The 17,212-nt window shown below is 31.4% G+C and overlaps 2 protein-coding genes across 4 annotated transcripts in view; one reads left to right on the top strand and one right to left on the bottom strand.

Annotated features, from left to right (window-relative positions):
* Nucleotides 1–439: 439 nt before the first annotated feature.
* On the top strand, nt 440–7,687 carry LOC106772430 (protein indeterminate-domain 5, chloroplastic). 3 transcript variants are annotated; one of them, XM_022785780.1, is made up of 5 exons: nt 440–458; nt 1,304–1,555; nt 1,951–2,347; nt 4,753–5,947; nt 7,403–7,687. In XM_022785780.1, exons 2-4 carry the CDS (start codon nt 1,402–1,404, stop codon nt 5,918–5,920), a joined length of 1,719 nt encoding a protein of 572 aa, XP_022641501.1. In that variant the 5' UTR covers nt 440–458; nt 1,304–1,401; the 3' UTR covers nt 5,921–5,947; nt 7,403–7,687. The 3 variants fall into 3 exon arrangements, with proteins under 3 accessions (XP_022641501.1, XP_014514312.1, XP_014514311.1); XM_014658826.2 differs by lacking the exon at nt 440–458 and adding an exon at nt 710–1,177; XM_014658825.2 differs by lacking the exon at nt 440–458 and having other exon boundaries at nt 710–1,555.
* Nucleotides 7,688–12,137: 4,450 nt separating this feature from the next.
* The window catches only part of LOC106770758 (proteasome subunit alpha type-5), a 5,624-nt gene continuing 549 nt past the window's right edge, over nt 12,138–17,212 (bottom strand). Inside the window, exons 2-10 of the mRNA XM_014656551.2 lie at nt 15,978–16,015; nt 15,758–15,839; nt 15,548–15,628; nt 14,900–15,013; nt 14,723–14,824; nt 14,261–14,319; nt 13,194–13,296; nt 12,570–12,635; nt 12,138–12,462 (exon numbers count right to left, since the gene is read on the bottom strand). Coding sequence (XP_014512037.1) covers nt 12,370–12,462; nt 12,570–12,635; nt 13,194–13,296; nt 14,261–14,319; nt 14,723–14,824; nt 14,900–15,013; nt 15,548–15,628; nt 15,758–15,839; nt 15,978–15,991 — 714 coding nt within the window. The 5' untranslated portion in view covers nt 15,992–16,015 and the 3' untranslated portion in view covers nt 12,138–12,369. The remainder of the gene's footprint in view (nt 12,463–12,569; nt 12,636–13,193; nt 13,297–14,260; nt 14,320–14,722; nt 14,825–14,899; nt 15,014–15,547; nt 15,629–15,757; nt 15,840–15,977; nt 16,016–17,212) is intronic.

Genomic DNA, 17,212 nt, shown 5'->3' with positions numbered 1-17,212 from the left:
ATGGTAATATCTCAGAAAGAAAAAAAGGTGGTTGATGGAGTTGACAGTGATATTGTTTCTACAGGATCCACGGTGTAGAATTCAGCTGTGACCATAGCAACCTCAAAAAAATTCCTTGGTGATTTGTTTATCCATAGTGGTTGGATTAGGTCCTTTGTTGGGTGTTCTGATTGTGATTTTCCCTACTTTTTCAGAAAATAACGAAACTACCCTTCACAGTGACCCTCCATTGATGTGACCTTTGGGAAGGACCAGCCAGGCACTGCATACATTGCATGCAACAGCAGAAGGGAAGAAGGACCTCAACCCAAGTCAGCCAAACACAGCACATAGAGTTTCAGAATCCTTTTTTGCCCTTTCCATGTCAGTGACCTTAAACGGTAACAGTACAGTACACTCTGCCTCCGCTGAATTTCAGACAAACAGTGTCATTCACCCCTCATCCAATCAACCATCAGGTGTTTTTATTTTCCACTTTACAAACCAAAACCAATACACAACAACACAACATCATCCCTACATATTCCTTCCTTAATTTAATTACTGTTTGTTTCTTTAACCGAGGCCTGTTATTACTGCTATATATTTTTGTTCTCTCCATTGGTTTTACGGTTAAAGAGTTTCATTCATTGTCCTGTTTTTTTTTTTTCCTTTTGAAATTTGCGTGAGGTCCAGTGGGGCTGAGTGATGAGTGAAAGTTTGTCTGGGAGTGAGTGAGAAGATACGAAATATGAGATAGAGAGAGAGAGAGAGTGGTGTAGCTGTTTCATGCTGCTTTCACACATCCTATGTCGTTATGTGGCTGAGGATTGGGTCCACCGACCCGTAGGCCTTACCCTCTCTCTCATTCATTAATTTTTGCTAGTGTAAAATTTTCATTTATGACAAGGGAGGAGTGAGCAAAATCTGGAAAAGCTTTTCAAGAGGAAAAAAGGGTAGAGAATAATAAAGAAAAAAGAAAAAAAAAAAGGGAAATGTTTTGTGAGTATGTGTTGGTGTATCTGCATGACACCAAATCAGTGAAGAAACTGAGTAATATTGTTGCCAGCTCAAATTTCTCATTTATAACAAGCCAACCTGAGGAGAATATTAACACCAGGGCAGTGTCTATGGAGGAGTTGAATATTTGCTATTGCTATTGCTATTGCTATTAATTTCTTCCTCTTCAATTCTCTTTGTCCGTTCTATCTCCCTCTGTATTTTTCCTTTGTTAGAATTGTATTAATTGCTTTACGAGTTTTTCTTTTCTGAGATCGGGGTTGTGAATTGAATAGTGGACTCAAATTGCATGTGGGTTTTCCAGAATTCTGATTCAGTTGTGGGGTTCAAGGACAAAAGGATACTCCAAGACCAAGCAGAAGAAGGTTAATTTTGTTATATATATAGAACTTGCTACAAGACATGGCCGCATCATCTTCCTCAGCATCACTCTTTGGCTTTAGAGAAGAGGATCAAAACCAGATGAAGCAACAGCATTCCTTGACACCATCTTCGTCAGCAACACCAGCTGCACCACCACCCCAGAAGAAAAAGAGAAACCAACCTGGAACTCCATGCAAGTATTTTGAACTTTTTTTCTTTTTTTTTTATCAGAAATTAAGATCTAATCTCTAAATGGTTCTCTATGACACAAGTTTTTTTCTTTTTTGTTTCCTTTGATAGATTGTATCTATTTTCATTCCACAAACTTTTCTGGTTATAGTTACCCTTTTGTTTCACTCGGAATGTGTGAATTCCCGAGGGAACCCTAATTTAAAAACAAATGTAATTAAGATGGAAGGAGATTAAATGGGCATGTATATGTATTTGGAAATCTTTGTCTTGAAGCTTTCTCGATTTGATTTGCAGGTTTTGGTAGTATATATGTTATTTTTTTCTTTTTTATTTTGCCTTGTGTGAACTGATAAATTTTCTAATAATTTGTTGTTTGTCATTTTTCCATGGCAACAGATCCAGATGCGGAGGTGATAGCACTATCTCCCAAGACCCTAATGGCAACAAACAGGTTTATATGTGAGGTGTGTAACAAAGGGTTCCAAAGGGAGCAAAACCTACAGCTACACAGAAGAGGACATAACCTGCCTTGGAAGCTTAAGCAGAAGACTACAAAAGAGCCAAAGAGAAAGGTTTATCTGTGTCCTGAGCCCACATGCGTCCACCATGACCCTTCAAGGGCTCTTGGAGACCTCACAGGGATTAAGAAACACTACTCTCGCAAACATGGTGAGAAGAAGTGGAAGTGTGACAAGTGCTCTAAGAAATATGCCGTTCAATCTGATTGGAAAGCCCATTCTAAGACTTGTGGCACCAGAGAATACAGATGTGATTGTGGTACACTCTTCTCCAGGTAATAAACACAGTACTAATTAAGTAACATGTATCTTATTATTGCTGTTACCCTTTTTCCAAACACCCAGTCTTTTTACCTATTATGCAAAATTTAGCCTAACACAGCCAGAAATGGCCATAAACAGAAGAAGGAGAACAGTGTCTGGTTTGGTTTTGGCTTCTTTGGGGTTGGCTTAAGGGTTACAATAGATTCTTCTGGTGTGAAGACACTCATATACAGTAGCTTGCTACAGTGAGGAAAAAGGCTTTGATGCTTTTTTTATCTTCTCAGTATGGTTTCCTTTCAATTTGATTGATTAAGATTCTGTCCACTCGGTTCGTTTCTTCTCTCTCGTATGCTTTCCTTTGTCATCATTCCTTTCTATTGGTACGGTGGCCAACCAAGAGAAATGGAAGGAAACATCCCCCCACGTGAATCATCTCTGGAAACTGCCTTGGTTATAGGGCTTTCAGAACAAACACACACGGAGGAACAGCACCCTCTCTCTCTCTCTCATCAAAACCCCTCTTCCTTTCTCATTTCACCTCGAAAACACCGCTGTTTCCCCCATTTTTTTTTTTTTTTTTTTCTCTTTTCTGTTCACGTGTTGCTTTGCCATGAAGAGGAGAGAGAGAGAAAGAAAGAATATGTAAGTGTTTGTGTGTGATATGTTGTTACCACCTTTGTTTTCTTCTGGGTTGGCTAGATGTGTTCAGAGTACTGTGCTCTTGCAGGTTCTCCTTTTCATGATAACGTTATGGCCTAATCAAGTATCCAACTCTTTCTCTCTCTATCTCTCTCTCTGTTTTAATGTATCTAGTTGTGGTACTACTTTTCTTTTGCTTCCACATGATTTGAAGTTTTAATGTGTTGTGAGAAACTGAGTGGTCAAGCTGAATTCACATCAGAGATATGCAGTACCTAATAAATGTTAATCATTAACTCACAAAGTGGGCACATCCTTGTTCACAATTTTTATAGCATTACAGTCAAACTAACTCCACTTCGAGCACAATCCCACAATCATGCTTCTTCAATGTCAAAAACATTCAATACTGTTCCTTACTTCCATTTATTGAACACTCAGACCACATTCTCAAAGTCAAGTCCTTCACACTGCACTTCTTAATTCACTGCTTAATCTTTTTTTTTCCACCTACTTGTTGTGTACCCTTTTGGAAATTTTCACTTCTCTTCTCATTCCCTTCTGTGTTATTTTCTTTTCCAATTTCTGTTTCATATAAATACACGCAAATGTTTGTCCTCGGGCCAATTAAGGCTTTTTATTCTTATATTTGGATCTTAACATTTTTTAAGTCATTTTGTCATTAAGATTTTCATTGTCTTTTACTTGGAAAAGCCATCTCCTAATTCTAGTAATCTATGCATATACTATCAGATACGTACCATGTTTAAATTATCTCTTTCTTATACTGTTTTTCTCAAGTTAACTATTTCGTTTAATTTCTTTTTATTCTTAATTAAGATTATAAATCATTTATGAAAGTTTTCCTCTTTCTCCTCTCTCTCTCTCTCTCTCTCTATACACACACGCTTGTGGTATAACATACAAAATCATTAGCTCCTATAAACATACGTACACAAACTCTTACAGACCATTCATGATTAAATTTGAAGCAACCAATCCTTGATGTAATTCATTATATTTTGGATTAAAAACTTCCTTTTTTTGGACAAATCATCTGAGATAATTTATATATATATAGTTTTCCATGATGAACTTCCGTTTCTTGGACAAATCATCTAATAAAATTTTAATATATATATATATTCATTTTCTACTAAAAAATATTTTTTAATATAAACAAATTTTTGGTGACAGACTTATAAGTTATGGGTTTCAAAGTTAATTTCCATTCAGAAATAATTTTCCTTGTTCCTCTGAATTATTTTTAATTAATTCACTCAATCATTCGTATATTCTCTGGTAAATAAAAAAATTTATTAGATAGTTTAATATCAATTCTCCAACTAACATATAGGTGATTCAGCATAATTTTTTTTAACAAAGTTTTATTGCATATCATGTGAAAGTTGATGGAAGACTGATAGTTCAAAATCATGTAATGATATAAGTAGTAAGACTGACACACATCCTCCAAAGTATTGAAATTCAATTTAGATTAACTTGAACATTTGTTAACTAACTAAAATGTATTCTAAATATAACTTTAAAAAAATTATTGTAAGAGTTGAATGGTCATATTTAGTTATATTTACATTATTAAGAAATTGTTAATATTTTTTTTTATATACTTTCAAAATTAATATTATAAAAATTAACAAACTTATTACATGTATTTTGTGATTAAAAATCAAAATGTATAAAACTGTTCAGCCTTTTTGATAGAATATTTCGTGTGATCTATCATAAAACTCAATGTTCTATGACATGAATGCAGGAGGGACAGTTTCATCACCCACAGGGCGTTCTGCGATGCACTTGCTCAAGAGAGTGCAAGACAGCCACCAAACCTTGGCGCCGCCATCGGCACCCACCTCTTCGGAACCACCGCCAACACCATCCCTCTAAACCTTTCTCAGGTTACATCTCACATTTCCAACATCCAAGACCCCAACACCCAGCCAACAGAACTCCTCCGCCTCGGTGGCGCCGCCGCAAGAGCCTCCCAATTCGACCATCTCCTAGGTTCTCCCTTCAGACCCTCCCAACAACAACCACCCTTCTTCATGGAACCTAACCAAAACTACCACCCCGACCAACAACAACAACAAGGGCTGCTCCAAAACAAACCCTTCCAACAAGGACTGATGCAGATCCCTGATCATCTCAGCAACAATAACTCACCCTTCAACCTTCCTTTCCTTTCAAACGCCACCAACAATGCTTCATTCACTGAAAACTTCAACAATACCAACAACACCAGCAACAACAACGAGAGCGCTAACTTCTTCACAACTTCAAGCGCTCCCTCTCTCTTCAGCAACAACAACAACAACGCTGTCAGTGCAATCGCCAACGCCACTGCATTATCTCACATGTCCGCAACTGCACTGCTTCAGAAAGCGGCACAAATGGGTGCATCTTCAAGCAACAGCACCGCTTCGCTGTTGAAAAGCTTCGGAAGCGCGTCCTCCAGCAGCGGCTCAAAATCCGAGCAACACAGGCCACTGGTGAACGCTGCAAGCTACGGCGGCGGAATCTTCGGAGGGAACGTGAACGAACAGGGTAACAGCAACCTTCAGGACCTGATGAACTCGTTCGCTGTTGGTGGAAACTCTTCCATTTTTGAAGGTGGGTTTGAAGCGTATGATCATAACAGTAATAATAACAACAGGGAGGGAAAAGTTCATGCAATGAGTGGAAGCAGCAGCATTGGGGGGTCCGATAGACTCACCCGCGATTTTCTGGGTGTGGGTCAGATTGTTAGAGGCATGAGTGGGAGTGGAGGAGTTGCACAGAGAGAACAGCAGCAGCAACAACAACATGGCTTCAACTTGAGTTCTTTGGAAGCAGATCAACGAAATAACAGTAACAACAGCAATAATAATAACAATGCTGCGCCGTCAGGTCAAGCTTTTGGAGGTGGTGGAGGGAATTTTCACTGAGGAAAATCATCGAACAAAAGTACAAAGGTACGGCATCAACCCAAAAGCAATATACTATATATTAATTAATGATGATTATGCTGTTATGATTGTACGTTGTGATTAGGGGTTGCATTTTCTTGTGTGTTTTGATGTGATAAAAATAAGATGAAATTGAGGTTGTAGAGAATGTGATGTGAGTGTATAAAAAATCTGTGTATGAAATATGATTACTCTGGTTAGAAAGAAGATGCTGCAACTTTTGAAAAAAAGGGAAAATGAGTGTGTTGAGAAAAAGAGCGTGTGGTCTGACATGTTGTCTTGCATGGGGTGGACAACGACGTTGTACAGTACTTTGTTTCTTCTCTTGTCTTCTCCTTTTCATTTTCTTTCATTTTTGGATATATTTTGGGTTGGCAGAGTCACGAGTGTCAAACTGGTGGACCCTCACTCAACCAATACAATACCTGCTCTTATCAACATGTTCTCCCACTGTCATATATATTCTTAGATATTATTTATTCATTATTTTCTTCAAAGTCTTGCAGAGAATGTTTGATCTGGTCCAATTTCAAACACTTTATATACATAACTTTTTGATGTATATATGTCTTACTGTGATTAGATAATGATACTTTCTAGTCTGTTTATTAATCATTTTTCTTTTAAAAAGTATTTTGCAAAGCTACTTTTTTTTTGCTGCATGACAGTATATGATATAGTTGTATGTTTTGTGTATGGGAGTAAACTGAAAACTTAGCTAATATATTCTTTTCATGTTTTATCTGTTTGAATACATGTTAAATTCTACTTTAACATTTGAAAATAGAGCTTTTTTATTCTTTTATTGTAAGGCAATCTTGATTCATTGAAAGTGAATATTGCGTTAATATTTTCATTTTTTAGAATATGAGAATTATAAATGTGATTAAGATTAAAATTCATTAGTTATACATGCCTATTTAAAAATCATATACTTTAATATAAGTTCTGTATACTTATTTTTTAATTTAATTTTAATCATTTAAATTATTTGATAACTCGTATTTATCGTCCTGTATTAATTGATAAAACTTTACTATATATATATATATATATATATATATATATATATTTATACGTACAAACATTCATACATATATATTCTTTCAGTTAACAAATAAATCAATTAATTAATATTTCAATGTTCATGTATGATTTGCAATGCAATTTCTTGTATCAGTTATTATCACTAATAAAAATTAAGTTTCTTTGAGGAAAAAATCATGTACTTTAATTTTAATTATTTATAATAAGATTTAAGCATCAGTATTTATTCATTTCACTGTGGTATGAAACTATGCATGCAGTTGTTAGAATATTATTGTATTATTTATATATATAGGAAAATTCCATCTATGTGGTGCCCTAGTTTGGGTAAGTAATTAGTAGCAGTTTTATAATCATGTTTTCAGTTTTGGCAACAGTAAAATTGACAATTATTGATGGGTTGTTTTTTTGCAGGGATTTGAACATGCTCCATTGAAACTTGACTCTTCAGTTCATCTAATCAAGGGTTTTTAAAGTGCAGCGTCAGGGAATCAAATGTGGAAGTTTCTGCAATTTACTAATAGCGCAAGCAAATTAGGGTTCAAAATTAGGGTTCTTTTACCAACTTTCTGCTTTTTCTTTCTTTGGATTATAAACTAGGTTCAAGATTTTCATGGTTTAATTTAATAGATTTTGTTATTAGACAATGCATTACATTGCTTATATTTAAACTTCATGCCATCAATGACTTTGTTCATATATACTTTGGCATTTTCTGCTTAAACGTGCTTGGATATCTTCACATCCTGATGGTCCCGTTATGTCACATGCTTCTTTACAATTTTTCTTTTCTTTTTTTGAATTAAGTTTATTATTGAACTGTGGTACACTGGCTTTAAATGTAGTATATAATGAACTCTTTCCCAAATTATGTTCATTTTTTATATATAAATTTGTTGATTCAAAAGTATATTGGGATGCTTTTTGATTAAAAGGTATTTTATTACAGTTTCAAAATTTATAAATATTTTTAATTTCAATATTAATTCCACCTTGTAGACATACATACAAACATGCATGAAATTAAGAGAAAATTATACAAACATTCCTACTTTCATTTTTCGCAATTTAATCTTCATAATGAAATAGTTATTAGAAGTAGTAGATTAGGGTAGATTTTTTTTTTAACTGTAAAGAGTAAGCTCATTTCGTAATTAATAATACAAACATGCCCTTAATTCTATAAAATTTTAAATATGCCAGAGTTAATGTAAATTAGATGAAAAGTAACTCTAAGAGAATGACTATAAGAATAACAACTATATATCCTTTTGAATTCCTCTATTTATCCTGAAAATTATTATCAATAATGTATTAAAACATTAAAATTATGTATTTTGATTAGTAAATAAAAAGGAGTCCAAATTATATCTTTTAGAATAAATTTTTCCAAAATTTTCACTGGATGACATTTCGAAATGTATAATTAAAAAAAAAATGTGGGGCGCTGTGTTTTGTGTTTTACGTCATGTATATACTATTTTATTTAAATTAACGGTAAAATGATATATTTTTATATTCATTTAGTATAATATAAAGATAAAATAATTATAAGAGAATGAATTTTTATATTTTTTTTAGAAGGTAAAAAGCTAAATTGAATACAGCACTTTTTGTTTCTTCAATAATGTTATTGAGAGATTTTTTAAAGAAAATACTGAACGAATTTTTCTTTGGTTGTATTTTAATCTAAATGTTATTTAAATATTGGCACATTTTTTAAATAAATATATTTATCATTGAATTTTTTTTATGAAAAAATAGGAAATTAAATGTTTTTTGGATATGGAAGTAAATGAGTAACATTTATCGCAGACATTTTAAGAAAACGCTATTTGGCATCACCCTAAACCTTTTTCTATTGTAAAAATATTAAAGTTTCTTTGAAAAAGGATGTAATGAAATCATGAAATTCATTTTCATGTATAATCTTTAAAAGTTGTCTTGTTAGTCAATTGTTATTAAAACAATAATATAAAATTAATAAATATGGCATTTTCTTTTTTCAATATATATGAAATTATACTCATTCAATGTTTGGTAGTTTTGAAACCCAAAAATTAGTAAGAGAATTCAAATATACCAAAAAAAATTGTAATTGACAGAATTGATTATCTTAGGCTACATATATCTAGAATAGATTTATTCTATAAATACAAACATTAATAAAATCTGAATTAAATTATATAAGAAATGACTCTTACTATTTTAAAAGAATAAATTTTTTATTTTTCATAATATTTTATTTTATTTATTTCTATTTAATGTGACACTAAAACTTAAGTCTAAATTATTAATAATCTTTTCTTCAAAGATGAATTCTTTTTGCATTAATACACTTTCCGGATAGAATTATATAATATTTATTTAATTTTTTTTTCCAGTTTATGATATATTTAAAAGATACTTATAAGTTTTATAAAACTCATAAATATTTATAAATATAAACTAATGTTTTAAAAAATATTTTATAAACTTTTAAAATAAAATTAAATAAATATAAAATATAAATTAAATGTAAATTAAATTTTAAACTTAATTTAATAAAATATAAATTAAATTTTAATGTGAACTCTTTGTCAATAATAAATATCATATACTTATATCCAATCTCTTTATAATATATATATATATATATATATATATATATATATATAAATACTACCTATCATTTAGATAATGGTTTGAAAAAGAAAAAAAGTTATACGTGACCACCTGACATTTAACTGGAATAGAGGGACCAGACAAAGTTTCCACTGTTTTGTAATTTGTTAAAAAATCAATAACAAAAAAGAAAATAATAAATATGAATATATAGAGAAAAATAGTAAAGTGAAAAGTATAATTTTTGGGATTAAAATATATTTTAGTTAGTGTATAAATATTTTTATATTATGCATTTATTTATTTATTTTTCTATGATACAATTTGTGAATCTAGTCCATTATTTTCTAGCTCTATTGGTTTGTAAAAACAGAATATAATTTAGTGGTATAATGTAATGAAATAGGTTTAAAATCTTAATTTTACTCTATCTCCAAAATTTAATTTTAAATTTTGAAAATAAAAAGCAAATTTTGAAAATTAACCCAGCCTATTCAAATCTTTAATTCATTCAAATTGGATGATGAATAAGGCTTTTACTTTTGGCACTTCCAAAGTTTCTTTCCGTATCTACATATTTTAAAATGATTATTTTATCTTTTGTCAAAGCTTTTCATTCCCCCTCCGTGTATTATTTTTATATTTTAGATTATATAGTCTAAAATATATTTTTTTTATTTAATTAGTATAATGTAAAATATAAATTTTATATTATAAAATGTGTAATATAAAATAAAAAGTTTATATTTTTAAAGATGTATAATTCAAACTACAAAATAAACATTCTAAAATATAAATTTTATATCCTGAAATATATTATAAAATAAAAAATAAAAGAGCATTCAAGACTCATGAACCACGCATTATTACCATGTGGAATTATTTTAAGATGGCTATGCAAGCCTATTTACATTCTAAAATGCATTTTTTTTTTACCTTTTGTATTTCAAATTATATGTCCTCAAATATAAATTTTATATAAAGAATTATATAAGTATAAATTTAATACTTTAGATTGTATATTTTGGATTGTGTATTTTAAAATAAAAAATATTAATGTTTAACATTTTAAATTATATAATCCAAAAGGTCTCTAAATAATCTGAAATGGAAATTAAAAGTTAAATTTTGAAATTTGAAATTTATGAAAATGCATGATGAAATTAAGGGAGTGTTGGAAAAATTTATCCCACACAAGTATTTTGTAAGTTTCACACTATTCACCACTTTAGTGTAATTTCAAACCAACATAATCTTAAAACAAATAATATAAAATATAAATATAATATCAAGATAAAAAAGTTATCGAGTTAAAAAATTACATTGCTAAATATAATTTTTTTAAAAACTTAAATACGAACTCCAATTGAGTCTGTGAAAAAAGATGTATCTAGCTCTAAATGTTAAAATTTAGAGTAAGATAGTTGAATAAGAATAGTTAAATAAATGTAAATGTAAATCTAGGTTTACACTAAAGTTTTAATTTTGAATAATATTTTAATATTATCTATATATATTTTCTTTGTTAATTCAAAATTATTCCATAATTAATAATAATAATCATAAATATTAATATAGATAATTACAAAATGATAGATAATACTAAAATATTATTAAAAAAATATTGTTAAAACATCATTATCTTTTAATTTTCTTTTCTTTTCTAAGTGTATTATTATAATATAGTTAGAGTGAAGCTCCATCTAAACAATGTTGCAAACCAAACCAAACAAGGAGAACCACTGAAAATCACATTTTCTTTATATTAAAAATATACTTATATGTGTAATAAATTAATTTACGAAAACATCAATTTTAATCTATTTTAATCTTTTTTCTATTAGAATGTTAGAGAAAGTTTGTTTTATAAAAAGTTAGAATTATATTTTAGTTAAAGTATCACAATCCACAAGACTAATTGATGTCATTTAAGATGTTGCAATTTTCATTTAAATTATTCTTAAATATAACTATTTCATTTACACATAAAATCCATAATTACGAACTTTGTTGTAAGTGCTACATTTAACTGATATTTTTCAACATTTAAAATTGCCTTTATAACTTTTTAATTAATAAAATTCAATAACTCAAATTACATTTTAAAATTTTCAAATATACAAACAGGGGCTTGTGCTAAAAAAATAATGATGATAGTTTATAATTAAAATATTTTTTAGAAAAGATAATGACAATTTCTGTAGAAAATTTTAACAATTATATAGTTTTTAAAGGAAAATAACCAATCAGGAACCACATCTATTACAGTGATACAATTGACTGAGGAAGTAATTTTTTTTTTAATGTATCTTGATTTTTCCTTTTCTTTCAACAGTGCACACAACACCTATTGATCATTTGCATTTCTTTTTCCTCCATCTATATTTGCTTCTGCACCTTACAAATATCTCTGTTTACTCTCTTTCATTCCAAAATAGGAACGTATATTCTGAAATGCCTATCCCAGAATAAAAAATAATACTGGACAGATATCTGTAAGGTGCGAAAAATTGGACCCATTCCTTAAAATTTCATCCAGTAGAAAAAAAAAAAGCATGGTATTCGGGCATTAGTTATGGATTTTTTTGGTCCTCAATATCACTGAATGCAGCAAATATGACAATATAATCTGATACAGTGGACAACTTGAACACAAGTTTAGCACTGCATAGCATCACCCACCAAAGAAATATTCCTCAGAATGCTAAATAATTAGACGTACAGACAAGAGGTATGGGAAACATAAATGTTGAACAGAGGAAGTCACTAAAAGAAAATCATAGACGACTTATCACAGCTTCCACCTCGGAGGGGGTGTAAAGATGATATGTTGGAGCCACCTTGGCAATGTCAACATTGTTGGGAGTGACCTAAGATGAAAATCACAAAATAAAACAATTATTTTTTTTATTCTCCCTTCCATTTCAGGGAGGGGCGTCAATCAATTGACAAAACATGCATTTGATTTGTTCCTTACCTTCTCTTCCATAACTTGCTTCAAAATGGATAAAGCAATAGTCTCGGCTTCCTGAAGAGTTAGGTCCTGCACAACATAATAATTAACACCAGATTGCATTGCTTTCAAGTGATTTTTAAAAAGCACTTTCAGGGACATAAAAGAAACACTTATTTCTCCAAAATAAAAATTGAACCAAACACGCACTTAAAGCCTATAGAATGAAAGATGTCCTTCACAGGAAAGATTGGCAGTGCATTGACAGAACTCCAGAACAAAATAGGAATTCGTTATGATTAGTAGAATTTAGAAATATAAACACTAAAAACAAGCAACAATGTCAACTGAACAGTTGCAGTACGTATATTAATGCTAAGACAGGAATATAAAAATAGGATTTAAACAAAAATCATCAGACTATTGGAATGGATTGTTTTATCTTCTCATTAAGTAAACTGGAAACTAGGTAAAAAATCCTGAAGATGAAGTTTAATTTTGTGATTCCAGATAAAAAGAATATATATAGTTTGAATAATATTACCTTTTGTTACGTTATTTTTAAGGTGAGGTAATTAACTATAAGTTTACTGTTACAAACAGAATAGATAGAAGGTTTATGTACAATAAATATAAAAATATTGATACCTTGTTGAATTGTTCTTGCAGTGAACTGTCTGCACCTTCCGACCCTGAACCAATTGCTTTTCCGTTGCATTGCCAAAATGTGCCAGATGGATCGGTGTAATATCTGAAAACCAGAACGTTTAAATCCAGTAAATGTAAGAAGTCCAAAATGAAAAGGGCTGGGAACAAGACCAGCAGAGATAATTACATATCATCCAGTGACTGAATAAATAAAAGCCTAGGGCGTAGGCCAAAAACATAATAATGCTGTGCATTTATTTATTGTCTAATAAGTAATCTCCATTAGTGTATCTGCGACATACATGAATAAGAAAATTGTTTATATTGAGCCTTAAACCTTTATATGTAGGTGAACTACATGCTACCCTCAACTGTTTCCTTGTTGAGGTAGAAAAGTAGTTGCAAGTTACAACCAACAACTGATTACCATTGCAAAATAAAAACCTCAATATATACTTCCTTGAGAGTATATTTAACAGGGTAGATAGGTGAACCATATAATGAAATAATGCCACAAAGGAATGGTAAAACAAGGTACTTTTTTGAAAAAAAATAGCATTATCTTAAAACTACAAAGAGCAATAAGATGCTGCAGTACTACATGACTATGAAACACCTGCAGAGAATGTCAAAGTTCCGACTTCAATTAGACAAGGAAGATGTAATATAGACCAACTTTTAAGAACTTTTTTCTTAAAAATATCTTTTGAAATATGTTATAAAAATGTATGGGCAATCCATAAGCTCTCAACATAAAGAAAGGTCTCGAGTAACAACAGAAGAGGATCCTAAAGGAGCGATTCTATGATCATGAACGACCAAAATATTTATTTTTATTGAAATATCTTTTGTCCAGAATTCCTTTTTATAATTTTACAAATTACCAGATAAAGGAATAAGATGATAGGAACAATAACATCAATTTAAAAAGATCACCAGCATCATAAATTCAGACAAACACGTTTAAAGTAATCACTGGATAAACATAGAAAACAAACCAAAAGGACAACTCAATCACATCATCTCCCAGAAGTAGCCATTTCTTAATAGATAAAACAGATACTTACAAGCTAGGACCATTTTCATCATGGCCAGCAATGAGAAGAGATACTCCAAATGGTCGAGACTGTCAAAGAGAAAAAAAAATGGTGTATGTTAAAATACGTGCATGATGATCTACTATCACTGCTATTAAGTGTTTTTGTACAAAAGAAAAAGGCTTATTGGCACATGCTTCTTAAGCACCTTATATGAGGAACTGTATATTATAAATTATAATGTTGAACATTCAACGATGGATGCAACCGGGATATCAGTGCATTAAGAAATGTTTAGGTAAGTAAACATTTGTTTATATCTCCAATCAACAGTTGTCAAATGCAATATACAAATTATTGGTATTCTTAGCAGATACTTCAGAAGCAACTTCACAAGAAACGTTCATAAACTATTTTTTCCTAAACAGAAGCATCATAAACAAGCAAGCAAACAAATAAAGGCACAAATATCAAAGTTCAGAAATTCTTTACCATGGATTCTTCATCACCTTCACCAAAACGCAAGGCAAGATCACAAAGAGCTTGGGTTGTAGACTCAACAGTCATTGGCTCACCATAGGAGAACCTATGATTCTGCAAACAATAAACCAAAATATATCAATCATTGACTAATCAACTACTTAATATATGCTATAAGGTTCACAATACCTGAGTTTCCACCCGTGCATGCTCAACAAGTGTTCGAGCATCAGCAATCAATCCACTCATTGCACAACCTATGTGCTCATCAATTTCCATAATTTTCTCAACACTACTTGGCTCCTGAAAGAAAGTAATAGGCTTTTATCAATGAAGGTGCAAAGCACAAGTAACCACAACAAGATAATCACGTTTCTTTATGTCCGATAAAATCAATATAAACTATAAATTCAGTTATAGTATAGGCAAACTTTTATGTGTTCACCATACGGAGAACCTAACAATAAATGACCCAAGCCCACCCCACCAGCAAAAAAAAATGTCTCTTTTCACCCTAAAACAAAAATGAAGAATCCCATGATAGCAGAATATAAAGGAAACAGCATTACTTTTCGTGGTACATGACTGTATTCACAACTCACATTTTTGTCTATAAAATCAAACAATCAAATTATATTCAAATACAACAGCTTGCCCCCAAAATTCAATTTATGTGAAGCATATCTATGGCAAAAACCAACATTTTGTACAAGCATATTTCCTACTTAATTCCATCAACTTGTATACTCATAGTCAATGGCTACCAGCACATTTATGTGTAAAATGTCACAGTAAGATGATAAATATACTGACATAATTGAAAGTAAAGAAACAGACCAGCAGCGGTGAAGTTATGCGCTTTTCAACAGCAAGGACAACACCCTCTTTAGTCTTCAACCCAATTGCAGTTGATCCCAGCTGCAATCCAAGAAAACCCATTGACAAACATAAAAATTAGGAAAGAAATAGTAAGCCCCCCGTTTTTTTTTTCTTTAACAATGGATAACAATAATCACAGAAGAGAAAGAACAGAGTGAAGCAACATACCTTGATGGCTTCAATTGCATATTCAACCTGAAACAAACGGCCTTCAGGAGAGAAGGTGTTGACTCCTCGGTCATACTCAGTTCTATTTCAATCACAACATAGACAATTTAACAATTAGGAAAAAAAATAATGGATTCAGGAAAACCCATTGGTTTATTGAATCAAGCAAAACGGAAAAGGCCTGAACTGCATGTTAGAAGCAAAGGATGGGGGAATTCACCTTGTGAGAAACATCTCTGATAAGATTTGGTGAAATTACTGCACAAAATGGTGGAAGCAGAAGAGATTAGAACAAAGGCATGAGTAAAGAATGGGATAGGTTCAGGGGTATTGGAATTACTAAAGAGGCATGGTTTGCTCCTCAATGGGTTTTATAGGCATAGGAACAAGGCGGCGTGGGGACACATTTTTCCTTCCCCAACCCCCTACCACAATCCCAGATAGGGCTGAAAACATCCCCACCCATGATTACTGTTTACCACTTTTAGCACATTTGTTGATCTAACATTATATTTCTCAAGCACTATAGTTTATAATTTAACAATCTAATATTAATTTAGAAAGTTAAATCTAACAATATAAAACATACGCAAGCACAGTAAAACTTACTATAATAAGCTGCTAATGTAGTCTCATTATAAGTAATTGAAATGTAGTCTAGTTAAAATAATAAGCAGATATCAATCTAACATCATATATCTAAATACAAGCATTGTAGAAATTTCAACAATAATGTACGACGTTCACCTAGTCCTTAGATTGGGTATTTTCAGACTGCTAAAGTTTCTTATAACTCCTAACTGTCCTTCAAAAACCTGGAGATTTTAATATGCTCTAAGATTAAGAAAACATCTAACCAGATTACCATAAAGAAAATCCTAAATTTAGATTTTTTACTTAATTTAAACCTATGTTCATAAGTGGTGCAAGCTTTGGCAGGCAACACATCTTCATAGTCTTTGAGATAGATGACAACGCACCACTCAAAAAGAAATGACCAACAAATGTAATAAATTGAAAAGTTCACCAACAATAGTGGTTTTATAAAAGATGCAAAACAGTAACAAGTATACAGTGTTGCAAAAGGGATCACAACGCCAAAGCAAAGACAAGCAAAGAATTAGTACGAGATATTCACCAAGAACTCCCCCTGTAAAGGAATAATCAATTCCTTATTCGGCAATCCAAAAACCAGTCCCATATACACACATGTCTCTCATTTTTATCAACACTTGATACTGAACCACTCTGATATTTCTCTCCAATTTTTTTTACCCAACTTGATACTGAACCCTAAAGGCACGACTAACCACCCGACCGCACCCTCTCTAATTCAAAATATCCCTCAAACTGAACATTTTCCTTTCGTTTTAAAACATACAGAAAACCGACCTCTCATTCTCAGTTGCCAGCTCTCTCTCTCTCTCTCTCTCTCTCTCTCTCTCTCTCTCTCTC

The sequence above is a fragment of the Vigna radiata genome, chromosome 8 (assembly GCF_000741045.1).
Source record: "Vigna radiata var. radiata cultivar VC1973A chromosome 8, Vradiata_ver6, whole genome shotgun sequence".
NCBI lineage: Eukaryota > Viridiplantae > Streptophyta > Magnoliopsida > Fabales > Fabaceae > Vigna > Vigna radiata.
The sequence above is the reverse complement of the archived record's forward strand: the minus strand, read 5'-3'. Positions and strand labels throughout refer to the sequence as shown.